Genomic DNA, 13,988 nt, shown 5'->3' on the forward strand with positions numbered 1-13,988 from the left:
CGCACTCCCTGGGTCCCCGGAAATCTAAGCAAGTCTCCTGCATTATGGTCCTCCCATATATTGTACCAATTTGACCTGTATAAAAGCTGATAGGTATGAGTGACTTCCCTTATAATGGGGAGACTGTAGTACACCCTGCATGTCCAAACTGTGGCCTTCCAGCTGTTGTGAAACTACACATCCCAGCATGCCTTGCCATAGTTTTAGCATTCCCTAATAGCAAATCTGTGGCAAGTCATGATGGGACTTGTAGTTTCACAACAGATGGAGGGCCAGAGTTTGGATATGTCTGCTGTACACAGTTCATGTTTTCCAGGAATGTGGATTTTTAAAATGTTATACAGTGCAGCTGCCAGATGACCTGGGAAAGTGTGGGGACCTAAAGACCAAGTCTGAGAACCACTGTAACTAAGCCATGGAGTGATAAAGTGGAGAGAGATAAAGTAGCAGCCAATCAGCTGCTTGCTGCCATGTTACAGGCTGTGTTTGAAACATGTCAGGAGGGTGCTGATACTCTCCATGGTACATCATCTGTCCTCATGCCCCATATTCCCACAGTACTGAGTCAGTATACTGAATGTGGGACTACTCATTGTAATGTCTAACCCGGAAAATAAATATCAGTGACATATAGCCAGCCAATCAGGACCCTCTCTCAGCCAATCAAGTCCCGCTCTCAAACAATCAGGTCCCGCTCTCAGCCAATCAGCAGCCGCATTCTTACAACCACGGGAGGAAAATAACAACATTGTTGATAGACCAATCAGGCGCTGTTTCCTGGACATGCTCGTAACCACCCCATGTCTTAAGTGACAGCCAATGAGATCGGAGATGGGCGCGGTTAGTGTTCTCGTTAGAGAGGGCGGGGCCTGTCAGTTTACCTGAGCCAATGAGAGCGGGGGTGGGGGTGGCCGGTGTATCCGCTGGAGAGGGCGGTGTCTGACAGTTTCTACAGTACCGAACCGAGGAGAGCGGCCGGCAGCCGGGGAAATGCTGGGGCTCGGAGCGGTAGGGGCGCTGAAGTCCCCCAAACAGCCGTCATTTGTGTCCTACCTGACGCCGGAGGTGAGTGACCGGCTGTCACCTGTCCCGGTGCTACACTGCCAGCCAGCGCTCTACTCACCCACAGGCGCTCTCCTCCCTGTGCCCCACTCACCACACGGATTCTCTCCTCCCTGTGCCCTACTCACCTCACAGACCATGTGTCCCACTCACCTCACAGACCATGTGTCCCACTCACCCCACGGTCACTCTCCTCCCTGTGCCCTACTCAACCCACTGGCACTCTCCTTCCTGTGTCCCACTCACCCCACAGACCCTGTGTCCCACTTACCCCACAGACCCTGTGTCCCACTCACCCCACAGACCCTGTGTCCCACTCACCCCACAGACCCTGTGTCCCACTCACCCCACAGACCCTGTGTCCCACTCACCCCACAGACCCTGTGTCCCACTCACCCCACAGACCCTGTGTCCCACTCACCCCACAGACCCTGTGTCCCACTCACCCCACAGACCCTGTGTCCCACTCACCCCACAGACCCTGTGTCCCACTCACCCCACAGACCCTGTGTCCCACTCACCCCACAGACCCTGTGTCCCACTCACCCCACAGACCCTGTGCCCCACTCACCCCACAGACCCTGTGCCCCACTCACCCCACAGACCCTGTGCCCCACTCACCCCACAGACCCTGTGCCCCACTCACCCCACAGACCCTGTGCCCCACTCTCCCCACAGACCCTGTGCCCCACTCTCCCCACAGACCCTGTGCCCCACTCTCCCCACAGACCCTGTGCCCCACTCTCCCCACAGACCCTGTGCCCCACTCTCTTCACAGACCCTGTGCCCCACTCTCCCCACAGACCCTGTGCCCCACTCTCTTCACAGACCCTGTGCCCCACAGACTCTCCTCCCTGTGCCCCACTCACCCCACGGACCCTGTGCCCCACTCACCCCACGGACCCTGTGCCCCACTCACCCCACGGACCCTGTGCCCCACTCACCCCACGGACCCTGTGCCCCACTCACCCCACAGGCACTCACGCCACAGCCCACTCACCCACAGACACTGTGTACCACTCACCCACTGTCATTCTCCTCCCTATGCCCTACTCACCCCCCAGAACCTGTGCCCCACTCACCCCACAGACCCGCTCCTCACTGTGCCCTACTCACCCACAAACACTGTGTCCTATTTACCCAGAGGCATTCTCCTCCCTTTGCCCTACTTTCCCCACTGACCCTGTGCCTTACTCACCCCCCAGATGTTCTCTTCTGTGTCCCACTTGCCACACAGGCACTCTCCTCCATGCGCCCACAGTCTCTGCCCCACTCACCCTGCAGGCACTTTTCTCCTTGTTCTCCACTCGTGCACAGACCCTGTGCCCCACCTGCCCTGTTAGCACTTTCCTCCCTGTGCTACTACCCCTGACCAGTGCCGCTATATGTACTGCTTGCCCGTTACTGTCATGTTTTTAACTCTGATCAGTGTCTCTGTAGCCAGTGTCTGCCTATAATTGTCCATCCTTACACCTTTTCTTTACCACGACCAGTGCCACTTTACCTGCAACACACTGCCCCAGTGCCCAACTCACAGGCCACCTATTGGCATCTATATCCACTGTCACTACCAAGCCATCTCCCTGCCTCCTCATGGCCCTGTGAATCACAGGCATATAAATAACATACAGAGCATCACTGGCGTCCTCTACCACAGCTAATCACTGATTCTGGTGTCTCTCCCAGTAAATAACACTGCGTCACTGATTCCATGATACGTGCCATCTATAATCATTTCTAACTGCTAATCTACACTATGTACCCGCTCATGCCACCTTGTTCCATGCCAGTAATACACCAAAGCAGAAATGCCTGTTCTCTCGTCTACAATACATTATGTATACTGCACGTGCCTGGTGCTAATTCCGTACTGCGTGTTGTATGAATAGTGGCGTAACCTGCAGATAGACAAAACAACGCTGAGTAATTGCTTTTAATTATATCCTTGAGAACTTTACTATAGTTTAAACAACAGTGCTGTAATAATGAAGTTGGAGCGAAGACCTTATTAATTATTATATACTGTATATTAGATGTGATGTGATGCACCTGGGAGCAGGCGTCAGTCTTTCCTTTCAGGGTGAAGTTTAATAAGCGTCCCTGGGATGAGTTCTGATGGGTTTCAGGTCTTCATAGACATTGCGGTTGCTGAGGTGTGTCTAGCAGTCACGCAACCAGCCAGTTACTGTGTATATGTAATAACTACACCGCATTCCAGACAGCTGGATTGGGAGACCTGATCTGATTGTTATAGTGGCCATTCTAGAACCCTGCATCTTCTGGGCAGTTCCTCTTGCCTGCCTCGGGTGTCTTGCTCTGCTGTGGTAGTTCTAGCACAGTGGGATCTGTATTTCTGCACTGATCTGCAGACCAGACCTGTGCTACAAGCCGCACAGCAGAGGGTGACACCCCAGACAGAGAAGAGGTGCTGCATGGGGTTTGAAAGATGCAGGGTGCTAGAATGAACACTATTATATGTGGCAGTGAACCACAAAACCAATGTCTTTTTATTATTTAAAATGACTGTGTGTATATTTGTGTGACCCAAGATGTCAGTTATGGGCTACAGGTGGCCCTGGGGCCACATGCGGGCATTTGGGCCTTCACTTACAGCCCTGCTTGTCATATTTATTTAAGATCCGTTGTAGCACTTGTTTAAAAGGCCTGCTCCGTATGTTATTGCTGATAGCTGCCTCTTCCGTTGATTAAATGAATCAATTAAGAGTAATGTGCGGCCCTTTTGAAGAGAAGTTGGTCCAGTTGGAACCTACATCTCTTAACACATGCTGGTGGGGGCTTACTAGTGTGTGTGTACACCTGTTAGGCGGGATCTGAGGAATTTTAGATATGAAAGAAAAGGGTTTCAGAGTGTGTTAATAACAATTGCAGTAACACAATAGTGATTAAAAACAAATGATAATTTTAATAAAAACATTCAGTATAATGTCTGATATTTCATAAACTATGATTGAACTTCTATAGAATGTTGTTGTCCCAACGCGTTTCGTCACTGAAGTAACTTCATCAGGGGCGAAGGAAGCAAATCAGCAGAACTAGTTTGAGCGGGGATCCAATGCTGATTTTTTATTTTTTTTCAGAAAGATTGGCCCCCAATATGGTGACAATTGGGAACAAAAGTTCAGACCAGTATAGGGTGGTCAAACCAGATGTGCTCTCCAGGGATCCAAAATCTATAAAATATATAATATTTCGGTACTTGTGTAGTTTCACGGTGCCCGATATATCGGATCGCATCGATATATCGGCCGATATCGCATCTGATATATCGACCGATATTGCATCTGATATATTGGGCGCCGTGAAACTACACAAGTACCTATATTTCTAATAATATCTGTCTTGATTGCTCTGAAATTAAGCACATATCGCCCCGTGTGTATGCCCTGTATTTATGGTGGTGCGTGGTCCTATGCGTCACCATTGCCCATTCAGATCTGTGCTAAAGAAAACACTGGTTAGCACTCATTGCTCAGACTCTAATGCTGACTAGATCGACCAGCACAAAAGTTACAACCCACAACGCCCCGAGTGGCGGCTTCCAATCTGATCACAAGTTTTCTCATTTATTTTTCGTTTTAAGGGTCAGATGTATCAATCTCCTCAAAGTGATACAATGGAAAGTGCTAAAAAAAACAGCCAATCAGCTTCTAATTGCTATGTCACAGACTGGGTTTGAAAAATGGCAGTTAGGGTGGGATTGGCTGGTTGATTATCACTCTCCACTTTATCACATTTTGAAGCTCAATACATTGGGCCCACAGTGGTGGTTGTTTGCCGGGGGTGAGCCCCAATACACATAATACTGAATGTGGGAACATGCTTGATTTTATAGTAGCCAAAAAGAGGTTTTTTTTGGTTGAAAATGAAATGACAACTTTATATATATATATATATAGGACACTACTTTTTCCCCTCATCGATCCGCCCATGCTGTGTGGTGACCAACCTTGTTTGCCAGTGTAGAGCAATGGTGCGGAACGTATGGACAGCACTGGTCACAATGAAGCGATACGAGAACGACCTCCCGCGCCCCTTTTCCTTAGCTTACAGTTTGACGCTGGTGAATAATACAGGTGCAATGACCCATGCTTTTACTCCCCCCAAAAAATAACTGCCAGCAAGTACATGATTGTTAGTACAATGAAGGCAAGTCCCCTGAAGGTATTCTCTTGTCATAATATCCCTTTTATCTGGGACACCTGTGATTTATACAGGTTCTGGGCTGCATAAACCCAGAGGAAATGCAGGCAAAAGGTAGGACTGCAGTCGCTCCCAATGATGTGTGTTTTGTGTCAGCACACAGGTATTAGGCAGCGTTTCAGAGAACCGGTATATGTTTGGAGTGTGGGAGAAAACCAGAGGTCACCTGCACAGGTAGGGGTGGGGGAGGAATACAAACTCAGTTCATGACCAGGGCATTTTGTGTGTGTGTGTGTGTGTGAGAGAGCTCATAACCTCAGGCTGTGAGGTCATAATGCTTATTATGTTCCTTTAACACAAACTGCTTGTTGGTATCTGGACCGTGGGTTGACCTTAGGTTGACAACTACTGGTTGACATAGTCAAAAGGTGATAATGATTGACACAGCATAGGTTCGACGTGATTTTTTTGTTTTGTTTTGTTTTGTTTGGGGGTGGATGTAAACCCCTAATGAACCACATCCGTCGAAACCCAAATGGCCTTACCACTGCTCTTCACAGAGCCCAGATGTTAGCCTGGTGTTGTGTGCGGTGAACCAGTCAGTGTGTGTAATACGCGGATGATATTTCCAGAACAGTTTTATTAACCCTTATCTGTAGCCATCTCCCTGTCACTTTGACCTACTAAATATTTGTGTTGTAGAATCTTTCATTTGTGCAGTTACACAATAACCAGTCCCAGAAATGGTATTAATGATGCCTTGCACAACCTTTGCACTCCTCCAGCAGTCTCATTAGATCCGAGAGGGGAGAGAGCACTAAAGCAGGCCATACACTTGTCCAATTTCATCCGCTTTCGAAGCACCGGGCCGATAAATTGGATGAAAATTGGCAAATCGGATGCGTTTAAGCTCCGGTGCGATGCGCGGTCCTGTGCGCATCGTATCGGAGCCCCTAGATCGCTAGTGCTGTAGTAAAGATCTATCGGGGCCGGAGCCTTGACTGGGATCACGTGCAATACATTACATGGCAAAGTACCGCATGCGATCCTGTCGCCTGGGAAGCTGAGCGGCGGCGGATCAAGGTGGTTGGCTGTGACTCTCCCGCCCCAACCCCCGCCCCCCTTTGGAGATGTGGCAGTAGTGTATGGGAGCCTGAACAGTGCACTCCTATATGTTGCTATAGAAGCCTGCAGTCCACCTACTACTAGCAGCAGGGGGAGATTTATTAGCCCGGTGAAGTGATAAACTGTCTGTTTTTTTTTATCACCAACCAATCAACTCCTACCTGTCATTTTTCAATCGAAACCTGTAACACAGGTAGGAGCTAATTGGCTGGTGATAAAAACCAGACAGTTTATCACTTCACCGAGCTTAATAAATCTACCTCTAAAATACATCCACAGTTACTGTCTGTGTTGCGGCCTGCCATTGTACGTTTATTCCAGCCGATCTTATCATATCGGTTTCACCAATTCTTATGCGATAATATCCTGCCACATTACCAGGGTCCCCCCCCCCCCATGATGCCCAAATGGGCGCAATTACAGAGATACCTACACTAGGGGACTACTGGAGCTTTGGGCAGCCCCATGCCAGGCTTGTGGGCCATGTAGCAATTAGGTGGTAATACAGATTTAAGAAAATTCCACGTTGGAGAAAAGTGTGACCACAGGGTGATTGTGTAACGGAAGCCTGGGACTAGTACATCTTATGCTGAGCAGCGCACTACAGTACATCATGTTATTTGCTGAGCATACAAACCCTGGCAATGGGAAGCTCTTCAGTTTTCCATGTACTCCTGATGTGTACGGTGACAGGGTCAGACAGTAATTGCTGGACAGGGTCGTACAATAATTGCTGGTGTTCTACTGAAAGTTGTAGAAGTTTGGAATGATTGTGAAACTTTTCTCCGCTCTCTCTGTACCCTGGTAAGACCTGTTTGCCAGGTTACCGGAGACAGGTGTGGTTATGTAGGAGGGCAAGTATAATATCCCCTTAGATCTGAGCTAGATGAAGGGAGAGCAGACTCACGTGTGTTTTATTAGTAGGTGTATTGAACTCCATAACTGGCTTACATTATTTATGTTAAAGAAATAAACTAGGAGCTCAGTAAATACATTTATTTCACTTGGCCTCTAACAAACCCATTATTAGAATGGAGTATGATGCTTTTACATTGCGCCACAAGGGATCCGCAGCGCCCGATTACATATAGAAATATGCAAAACGAGAACAGGATGTGTTACAGTTCAACACGATAGAGGACAAGCGCAGGATAAACTTGGCTGCACCAGCAGATGACGCTGATATAAGTATCAGAGTGTCAGAATACTGAGGGATTTGATGTTGTAGGAGAGAGTATGGAGGAGTAGATGGTTCCAATAAAAGTAGCAAAAGCACATGAGGGAAGAGGTGCCGCTCCTGAACACAAGGATGACACTGATGGGGTAGCATACCCTCCAACGGTATACAGTCACTAGGTCAACACAGCTGAAGGTCAACAGGGTCATTAGTTCAACATAAGGATTTTCACTTTTCTTTTGAGCCGACAGGCGGTATTTCATGCCCTACCAACCACTAGGGTGTGGTGGGAAATAGTGTGTCGACATTCGGGACAAAAAAAGTGAAAAACCCATGTCGGCCTTTTGACTGTCGACCTAATGATCCTGTTGAACTAACCCCATGTCGACCATTATGCATCATCTAACTTTCCGTTCGATTTTTGCTTATATAGGCAAAATCAAATCAAAATTGAATGGTTTTCAGCCGCAATCGTTCCCAAAGCATGTCCTATACTGTACTATATAGTCTCAATGGAATGTGTACATGGCGGCATGCGATTCGATTTCGATTGAATAGAAGATAAATCGTACCCTGTGTAAGGGTTGGGATCATTTGGTCTATTGCATTATGGTCGAAAGTCATTAGGTCGAATCCATTAGGTCGACATGCTAAAAGGTCGACATGACTCTAGGTCGACATGGGAAAAGGTCGACATGATTCTAGGTCGACAGGTCATTAGTTCGACAGGTCATTAGTTCGACAAGGTCATTAGTTCGACATTGTCTATGTCGACATGGGGTTTTTCACTGTTTTTTTACCTGAATGTCAACACAGTCGACATGGACACAGTTTAAAGTGCACTGCATCCCCTCGCATCGCTCGCTGCGCTCGCAATGCGTCGGGCACGGTGCCTCGCTACGCTCGGCACACTATTTTATTCTCCCACCACGCCCTAGTGGATGGTAGGGCATGAAATACCGCCTGTCGGCACATGTTGGCGCAAAAAACAGTGAAAAACTCCATGTCGACCTTGTGAATGTCGACATAGACAATGTCGAACTAATGACCTTGTCGGACTAATGACCTTGTCGGACTAATGACCTTGTCGAACTAATGACCTTGTCGAACTAATGACCTGTCAAACTAATGACCTTTCGAACTAGAATCATGTCGACCTTTTCCCATGTCGACCTAGAGTCATGTCGACCTAATGGATTCAACCTAATGACTGTCGACCATAATGCAGTAGACCAAATGACCGCATCCCCTGTGTAATGGGGATTTACTGTATAATTACCATCACATGTGTTTTTACATCCTTCACATCAGATAATTTGTTGTACACAGGTTGATGGCAATCATACAGTAATGCTGTGTACACACGGTCCGATTTCCTTTCCGATGTTGACGATATAGTCAACATTGGATCGGCATCGGATGCAGATCGCAAGGGTTTTAACCCTTGCGATCCCGATCCGATCCCGATGCGCGTTCACGTATCGGAAGCCAGAAAGTCTTGGCTGCCTTGTCTATATAGTGCAGATCTGCACTATATAGTCAAGATAGGATGCAAATCGGATGTGCCTTAAGATCCTACCCACGATCCTATCTGATCAGATCGTGGATAGGATCTTAAGGCACATCTAAAGGTGCCCATACACGCTATGATTATCGTATGCGTTTTGTACTTTTTAAGTACAAAACACATCGCATATACGATAATCGCGGAGTGTTAAGTGTCTGCCGCGTTCAGATCCGACGCGATGCGCGTCCCCGGGAGCCCGATATAGTAAAGTACAAAAAGGATGTGCAGGCACATCCTTTTTGTAGTCAAAATCAAATCAAATAGGACCAAAAAAGCGTAGTGTGTATGGGCACCATAACGTGTGTACACACCATAAGAGGAAAAGCCAGGAACAGAGCATTTTGTACCTAACGGAATGGGTCATGTTGGAGAGTATGGTGTAGATGAGAGGTAGCCAGCTCCAGTCCTGAACAGTTCACATGCTATAGGCCACAGAGCTGATTTACAGGTGCTCTCACGACACACTAAAAGAGCCAAAGGTGGAGATAATTCACTTATGATTCTGTGAGGTTACCTGGAAACTGATCACTCAGGATCTGGAGTTTGCTACTCCTGGGGTAGAGAGTAAGGATGAGATGTGGCTGGGTTTGGGGAAGAAGTGGGTCTGGAGAGCCCATCTGACGTTTTATAGTGAGGTGGAGAATCTGATAGGGAGAGGTAGAGAGTTCCAGAGAAAAGGAGCAGCACGTGCAAAATCTTGGAGTTAAAGGCCCCCATAGACAAGGGCGAATTCTCACAGCGGGGAAGTTGCCCGCAATCCATTTTGAGCTGCTCAGGACCTTCTGGGGTAGCAGGATTCTATGCTATTTGTAGATCGCTCCTGCAGCCGGTGCAACTCTTAAGGTGGCCATACACACGCAGATTTAGCTTCAGATCTGGCTGGTTGGAACAAAATCTTGGTTATGGATGAGAGCAAATGACAGTTGACCATTTGCTTGGAAAACTGACAAACTGTCACTCATCCATAACCATGTTTTTGTTCCAACCAACCAGATCTGAAGATAAATCTTACTAGTGTATGGGCACCTTTAGGCTCTGATGCAATGTGCTCAGGGATCGCATGTTACATGCAATTTGGATGTTTTTCATGCGATTTACAGTTTATTTGGGCTCTTTTCATGTAATTGCAGCATAGTCTATGGCCAGCTTAAGAAGGGTGGAGGTAATCAGTGGGCAGGAGAGGTGGCATGCATTCGTGGAGCGAAGACGACAGGCAGGAGTGTAAAGAGAGATGAGGTCAGAGATTGTCTGAATAACAATCTAGGGCCTGGTAATAGGACAGGAACATATGGGGCACACAGTTACTGTTAATGGTTAGTGCCGGATTAACACTAAGGGCCTGATTCTGGTTCACTTGCAAAAACAAATGATCTCTCTAATGGACGAAACCATGCTGCACTGCAGTTGGGGCAGATGTAACATGTGCAGATAGAGTTCTATCTGGGAGAGTTATTTTGTTTCTGTGTATAGTACATGCTTTACTGTTACAATCCAATATAGAGATCAGTTTGAAGTACAAACCCCACCCAAAATATAACTCTCTGCACATGTTACATCTGCCTCCCCTGCAGTGCAGCATGGTTTTGTCCATTAGAGAGAGAATTTGCTTTTGCAAGTGAACCAGAATACAGCCAGGCTTTTAGGAGGCTTATCCTGGCAAATCAATGTACATTGGAGCAGGGCAAACTGATGTAGACCTTTTCAAGCCTTTTGGCCAAAGCTAGGGCAGAGATCCTAATTTGTGACTACCCCGGCCCCTAAACTTGTTCATGCTGAAAGTGAGTGTTGGGAGAGTAGTCGCAGTTTGCTCCTCGTTAGCAGCCATTGTGTTTTGGTTACCAAGTGATCTGAGTGTAAACACAATAAGGTATAATTACAGTAGTTGTCGCCCTGTTTATCCGGAAGTGTTCTTTTTAGTTGTTTTGTTCTGTTGTCTCGTCCTCTTCTTTCTCCCACCACTGCTACTGATCACCCCGATGCACACAGCAAGCAGCACTATTATTATACTAAAAAATATTCCTGTGCATAGAAGGTGCTAAATCACCTCTGCGGCCGTGTTGGTGGGATGCTTTGTATACCACTGTTTATTTCCTTGGTCTGTCCTGCCCCATAAAATCCATTCATTCCTGAAACGCACAAATATTGCACAGTATATATACCGTGTAATATCCCCGCAGCCATCTGTAGGGTCCCACTCCTAATCCGCTACATACATCGCTGCATTAGCCCATGCCCTGTCAGTACTGTTCCGCTATGCAGGCACATGGGAAACCAAGGGATCAACGAAAAAGCAAAGGTGAATGTGTAACGAGGAGCGAGAGCTTGGGAACAGATGGTGAACGTCTTGTGTGCCATAGAAAATACTAAATTCTAAACTGCTTGGAAGGAAATGCTGGGAACAGCCGCTCTTTGTCTGGCATTGGGTGACTCCGCATCGTCCTCTTCACGGCATATTGTGCAGATCCTGTGACTGCTGTGGTTGTTGCCTCCTGTGGTGCTGTGACTGTACTGTGTATTTGGGAGCTGTGGTTAGACCAGCCTGTGGCGGCTCCAGCTCTGTACACCGCAGTGTGGGTGAGCTCATGCCACAGATGACTGAGGTCTGTCATTTTACAGAATCCCGGGCTGATGAGGTATATAGCACACTTTATACCAGAGATGGGGAACCTTCGGCCCGCCAGCTGTTGAACTGCACATCCCAGCATGCCCTATTACAGTTTTGCTATTTGGTCATAGTAAAACTGTTGCAGGGCATGCTGGGATGTGTAGTTCAACAACAGCTGGAGGGCCGAAGGTTCCCCATCCCTGCTAGATACCAATGCACCCAGAATACTGATCTCTACCTGCATACTTTGCTTATTTTTACGCCGTTCTCCTTTTAGCATGGTAATCATTGGCTTTAACTTTGAAACATTGCTTAAGCACTTATGGCACTACCCCTGGCTGTAAAACACACAAAAACATAATTTAAATGAAACAAGACTGTTAATTGGCCGTAGACTCCCGGCAGGGATAAGCAGCAAGATCAGTGATTGCCAGGTTCTGGGCACCCCAGATAATCTGTGATCCACATGTACTTTCGCAACAGGGCCTGTACACTAACCTGAAACGTTTCGCTGTGACGTTGGAGCTTTGTATCTGAGCTGGTGTCTTGCACCATAAGCCCCCTTACACCTGTCCTCTCGGTGCTATGTTTGTGTAGGTGTGCATTCATTATCTGCCTGCCTTACATTCATTCCATAAGGGAATATTCTCCAAACGAGGACCTGTTTGTTCGGTACAGTATACATGTCGAAGGGGTAAGGGTCATTATGTCGACCCTATTTAGATCGACATGCATTGGACGAAGGTCGACACAAGCATTAGGTTGACAGTCAAAAAGTTGACATGAGTTTTTCACAATTATTTTTGTTCCGAATGTCGACACGGACACTATTATACTCTCCCACCATGCCATAGTGGATAGTAGGGTATGAAATACCGCCTGTCAGCACATGTCGGCAAAAAAAAAAAAAAAAGATGAAACACTCATGCCGACCTTTTTACTGTCGAGTCGACCTAATGGTTGTGTTGATCTTCCGGCCCAGTCAACCTTAACCGTGTCGACCTGCAGCAGTGACCCTATCCCCTCGGAAGAATGATTGACTGGACAAATAAAATTTTCTTACCATTGAGCTGTCACAATAATGTTCTGTTTCCAAGCTGACTATGACGCATGTGGCTCTATACCGCAGATATCTCACAGTGATAAGCGAACTGGTCTGTATATGGCATATAGACCATGAGAATGATTTATGAGCTCACACAAGGAAAAAAAGGCTGAGGTCGGGTTGAGATTTCGAAGGGGCGATGCCAGCGTTGTGTGGTAGCGATGCCAATGAAAGCACGCCTGATCACCCCATAATCATGCAGCCCCATAATAGCATGTACGAAACTATAGAATCTTTGGGATACCGTGATTGGGATGCGGTCATTCGTCAGACTGCATTTAGGTCTACAGTCATTAGGTCGACCCCACTAGGTCGACTGGCAGGAAGGTCGACATGGGCCAAGGTCGACATGACTTTAGGTCGAATTTGCATAAAGGTCGACATGAGGAAGGTCGACTGGTCATAAGTTCGACATGGGTTTTTCACTGTTTTTTGAGCCGACATGTGCCGACAGGCGGTATTTCATGCCCTACCATCCACTAGGGCGTGGTGGGAGAATAAAATAGTGTGCCGAGCGCAGCGAGGCACCGTGCCCGAAGCATCGCGAGCGATGCGAGGGTCCGATTCTCATTGCCAACTGTGTCTATGTCGACTGTGTCGACATTCGGATAAAAAAACAGTGAAAAACCCATGTCGACCTTATGACCAGTCGACCTTCCCCATGTCGACCTTTATGCAAATTCGACCTTAAGTCATGTCGACCTTGGCCCATGTCGACCTTAAGTCAGGTCGACCTTCCTGCCAGTCGACCTAGTGGGGTCGACCTAATGACTGTAGACCTAAATGCAGTCTGACGAATGATCCCATTCCCCGTGATTGTGGCGCTCGATCACAGGCATGGCTGCCATTGGTTCCAGCTGGATGAACCACTAATAGCGTTGCACTGTTGTTTTCTAAACTGTACAAGGCAACCAATGAATTTGTTCATATGCTAAACGGTTTCCTCCTCAACAGGAGATAGAAGTCAAAGAAAGGGAGCAAGCGGGGAAGGTGGATGATGTCCTGCTGTTACCAGGTAAGCTGTACTTGATTCTTATGTTCTGGATCATTTGCTGATCAGTACTGTATAGCGTATGTGTAGGATAACCATATGAAGGACGAGTGTGGGAGAATGTTCGTCGCTTTAGAACTCAGTGATTTGAATGAATGACTATGAAACTGGGCGCGCCAAAGTAATTACGAGTAG

The 13,988-nt window shown here is 47.4% G+C and overlaps 1 protein-coding gene across 1 annotated transcript in view; it reads left to right on the top strand.

The window, feature by feature from the left end:
• Positions 1-895: 895 nt before the first annotated feature.
• The window catches only part of MTMR12 (myotubularin related protein 12), a 50,276-nt gene continuing 37,183 nt past the window's right edge, over positions 896-13,988 (top strand). The window contains exons 1-2 of the mRNA XM_083155091.1: positions 896-1,065; positions 13,757-13,817. Coding sequence (XP_083011217.1) covers positions 991-1,065; positions 13,757-13,817 — 136 coding nt within the window. The 5' untranslated portion in view covers positions 896-990. The remainder of the gene's footprint in view (positions 1,066-13,756; positions 13,818-13,988) is intronic.

This window comes from Crinia signifera, chromosome 1 (genome assembly GCF_055691185.1).
Source record: "Crinia signifera chromosome 1, ASM5569118v1, whole genome shotgun sequence".
Classification (NCBI taxonomy): Eukaryota; Metazoa; Chordata; class Amphibia; order Anura; family Myobatrachidae; genus Crinia; species Crinia signifera.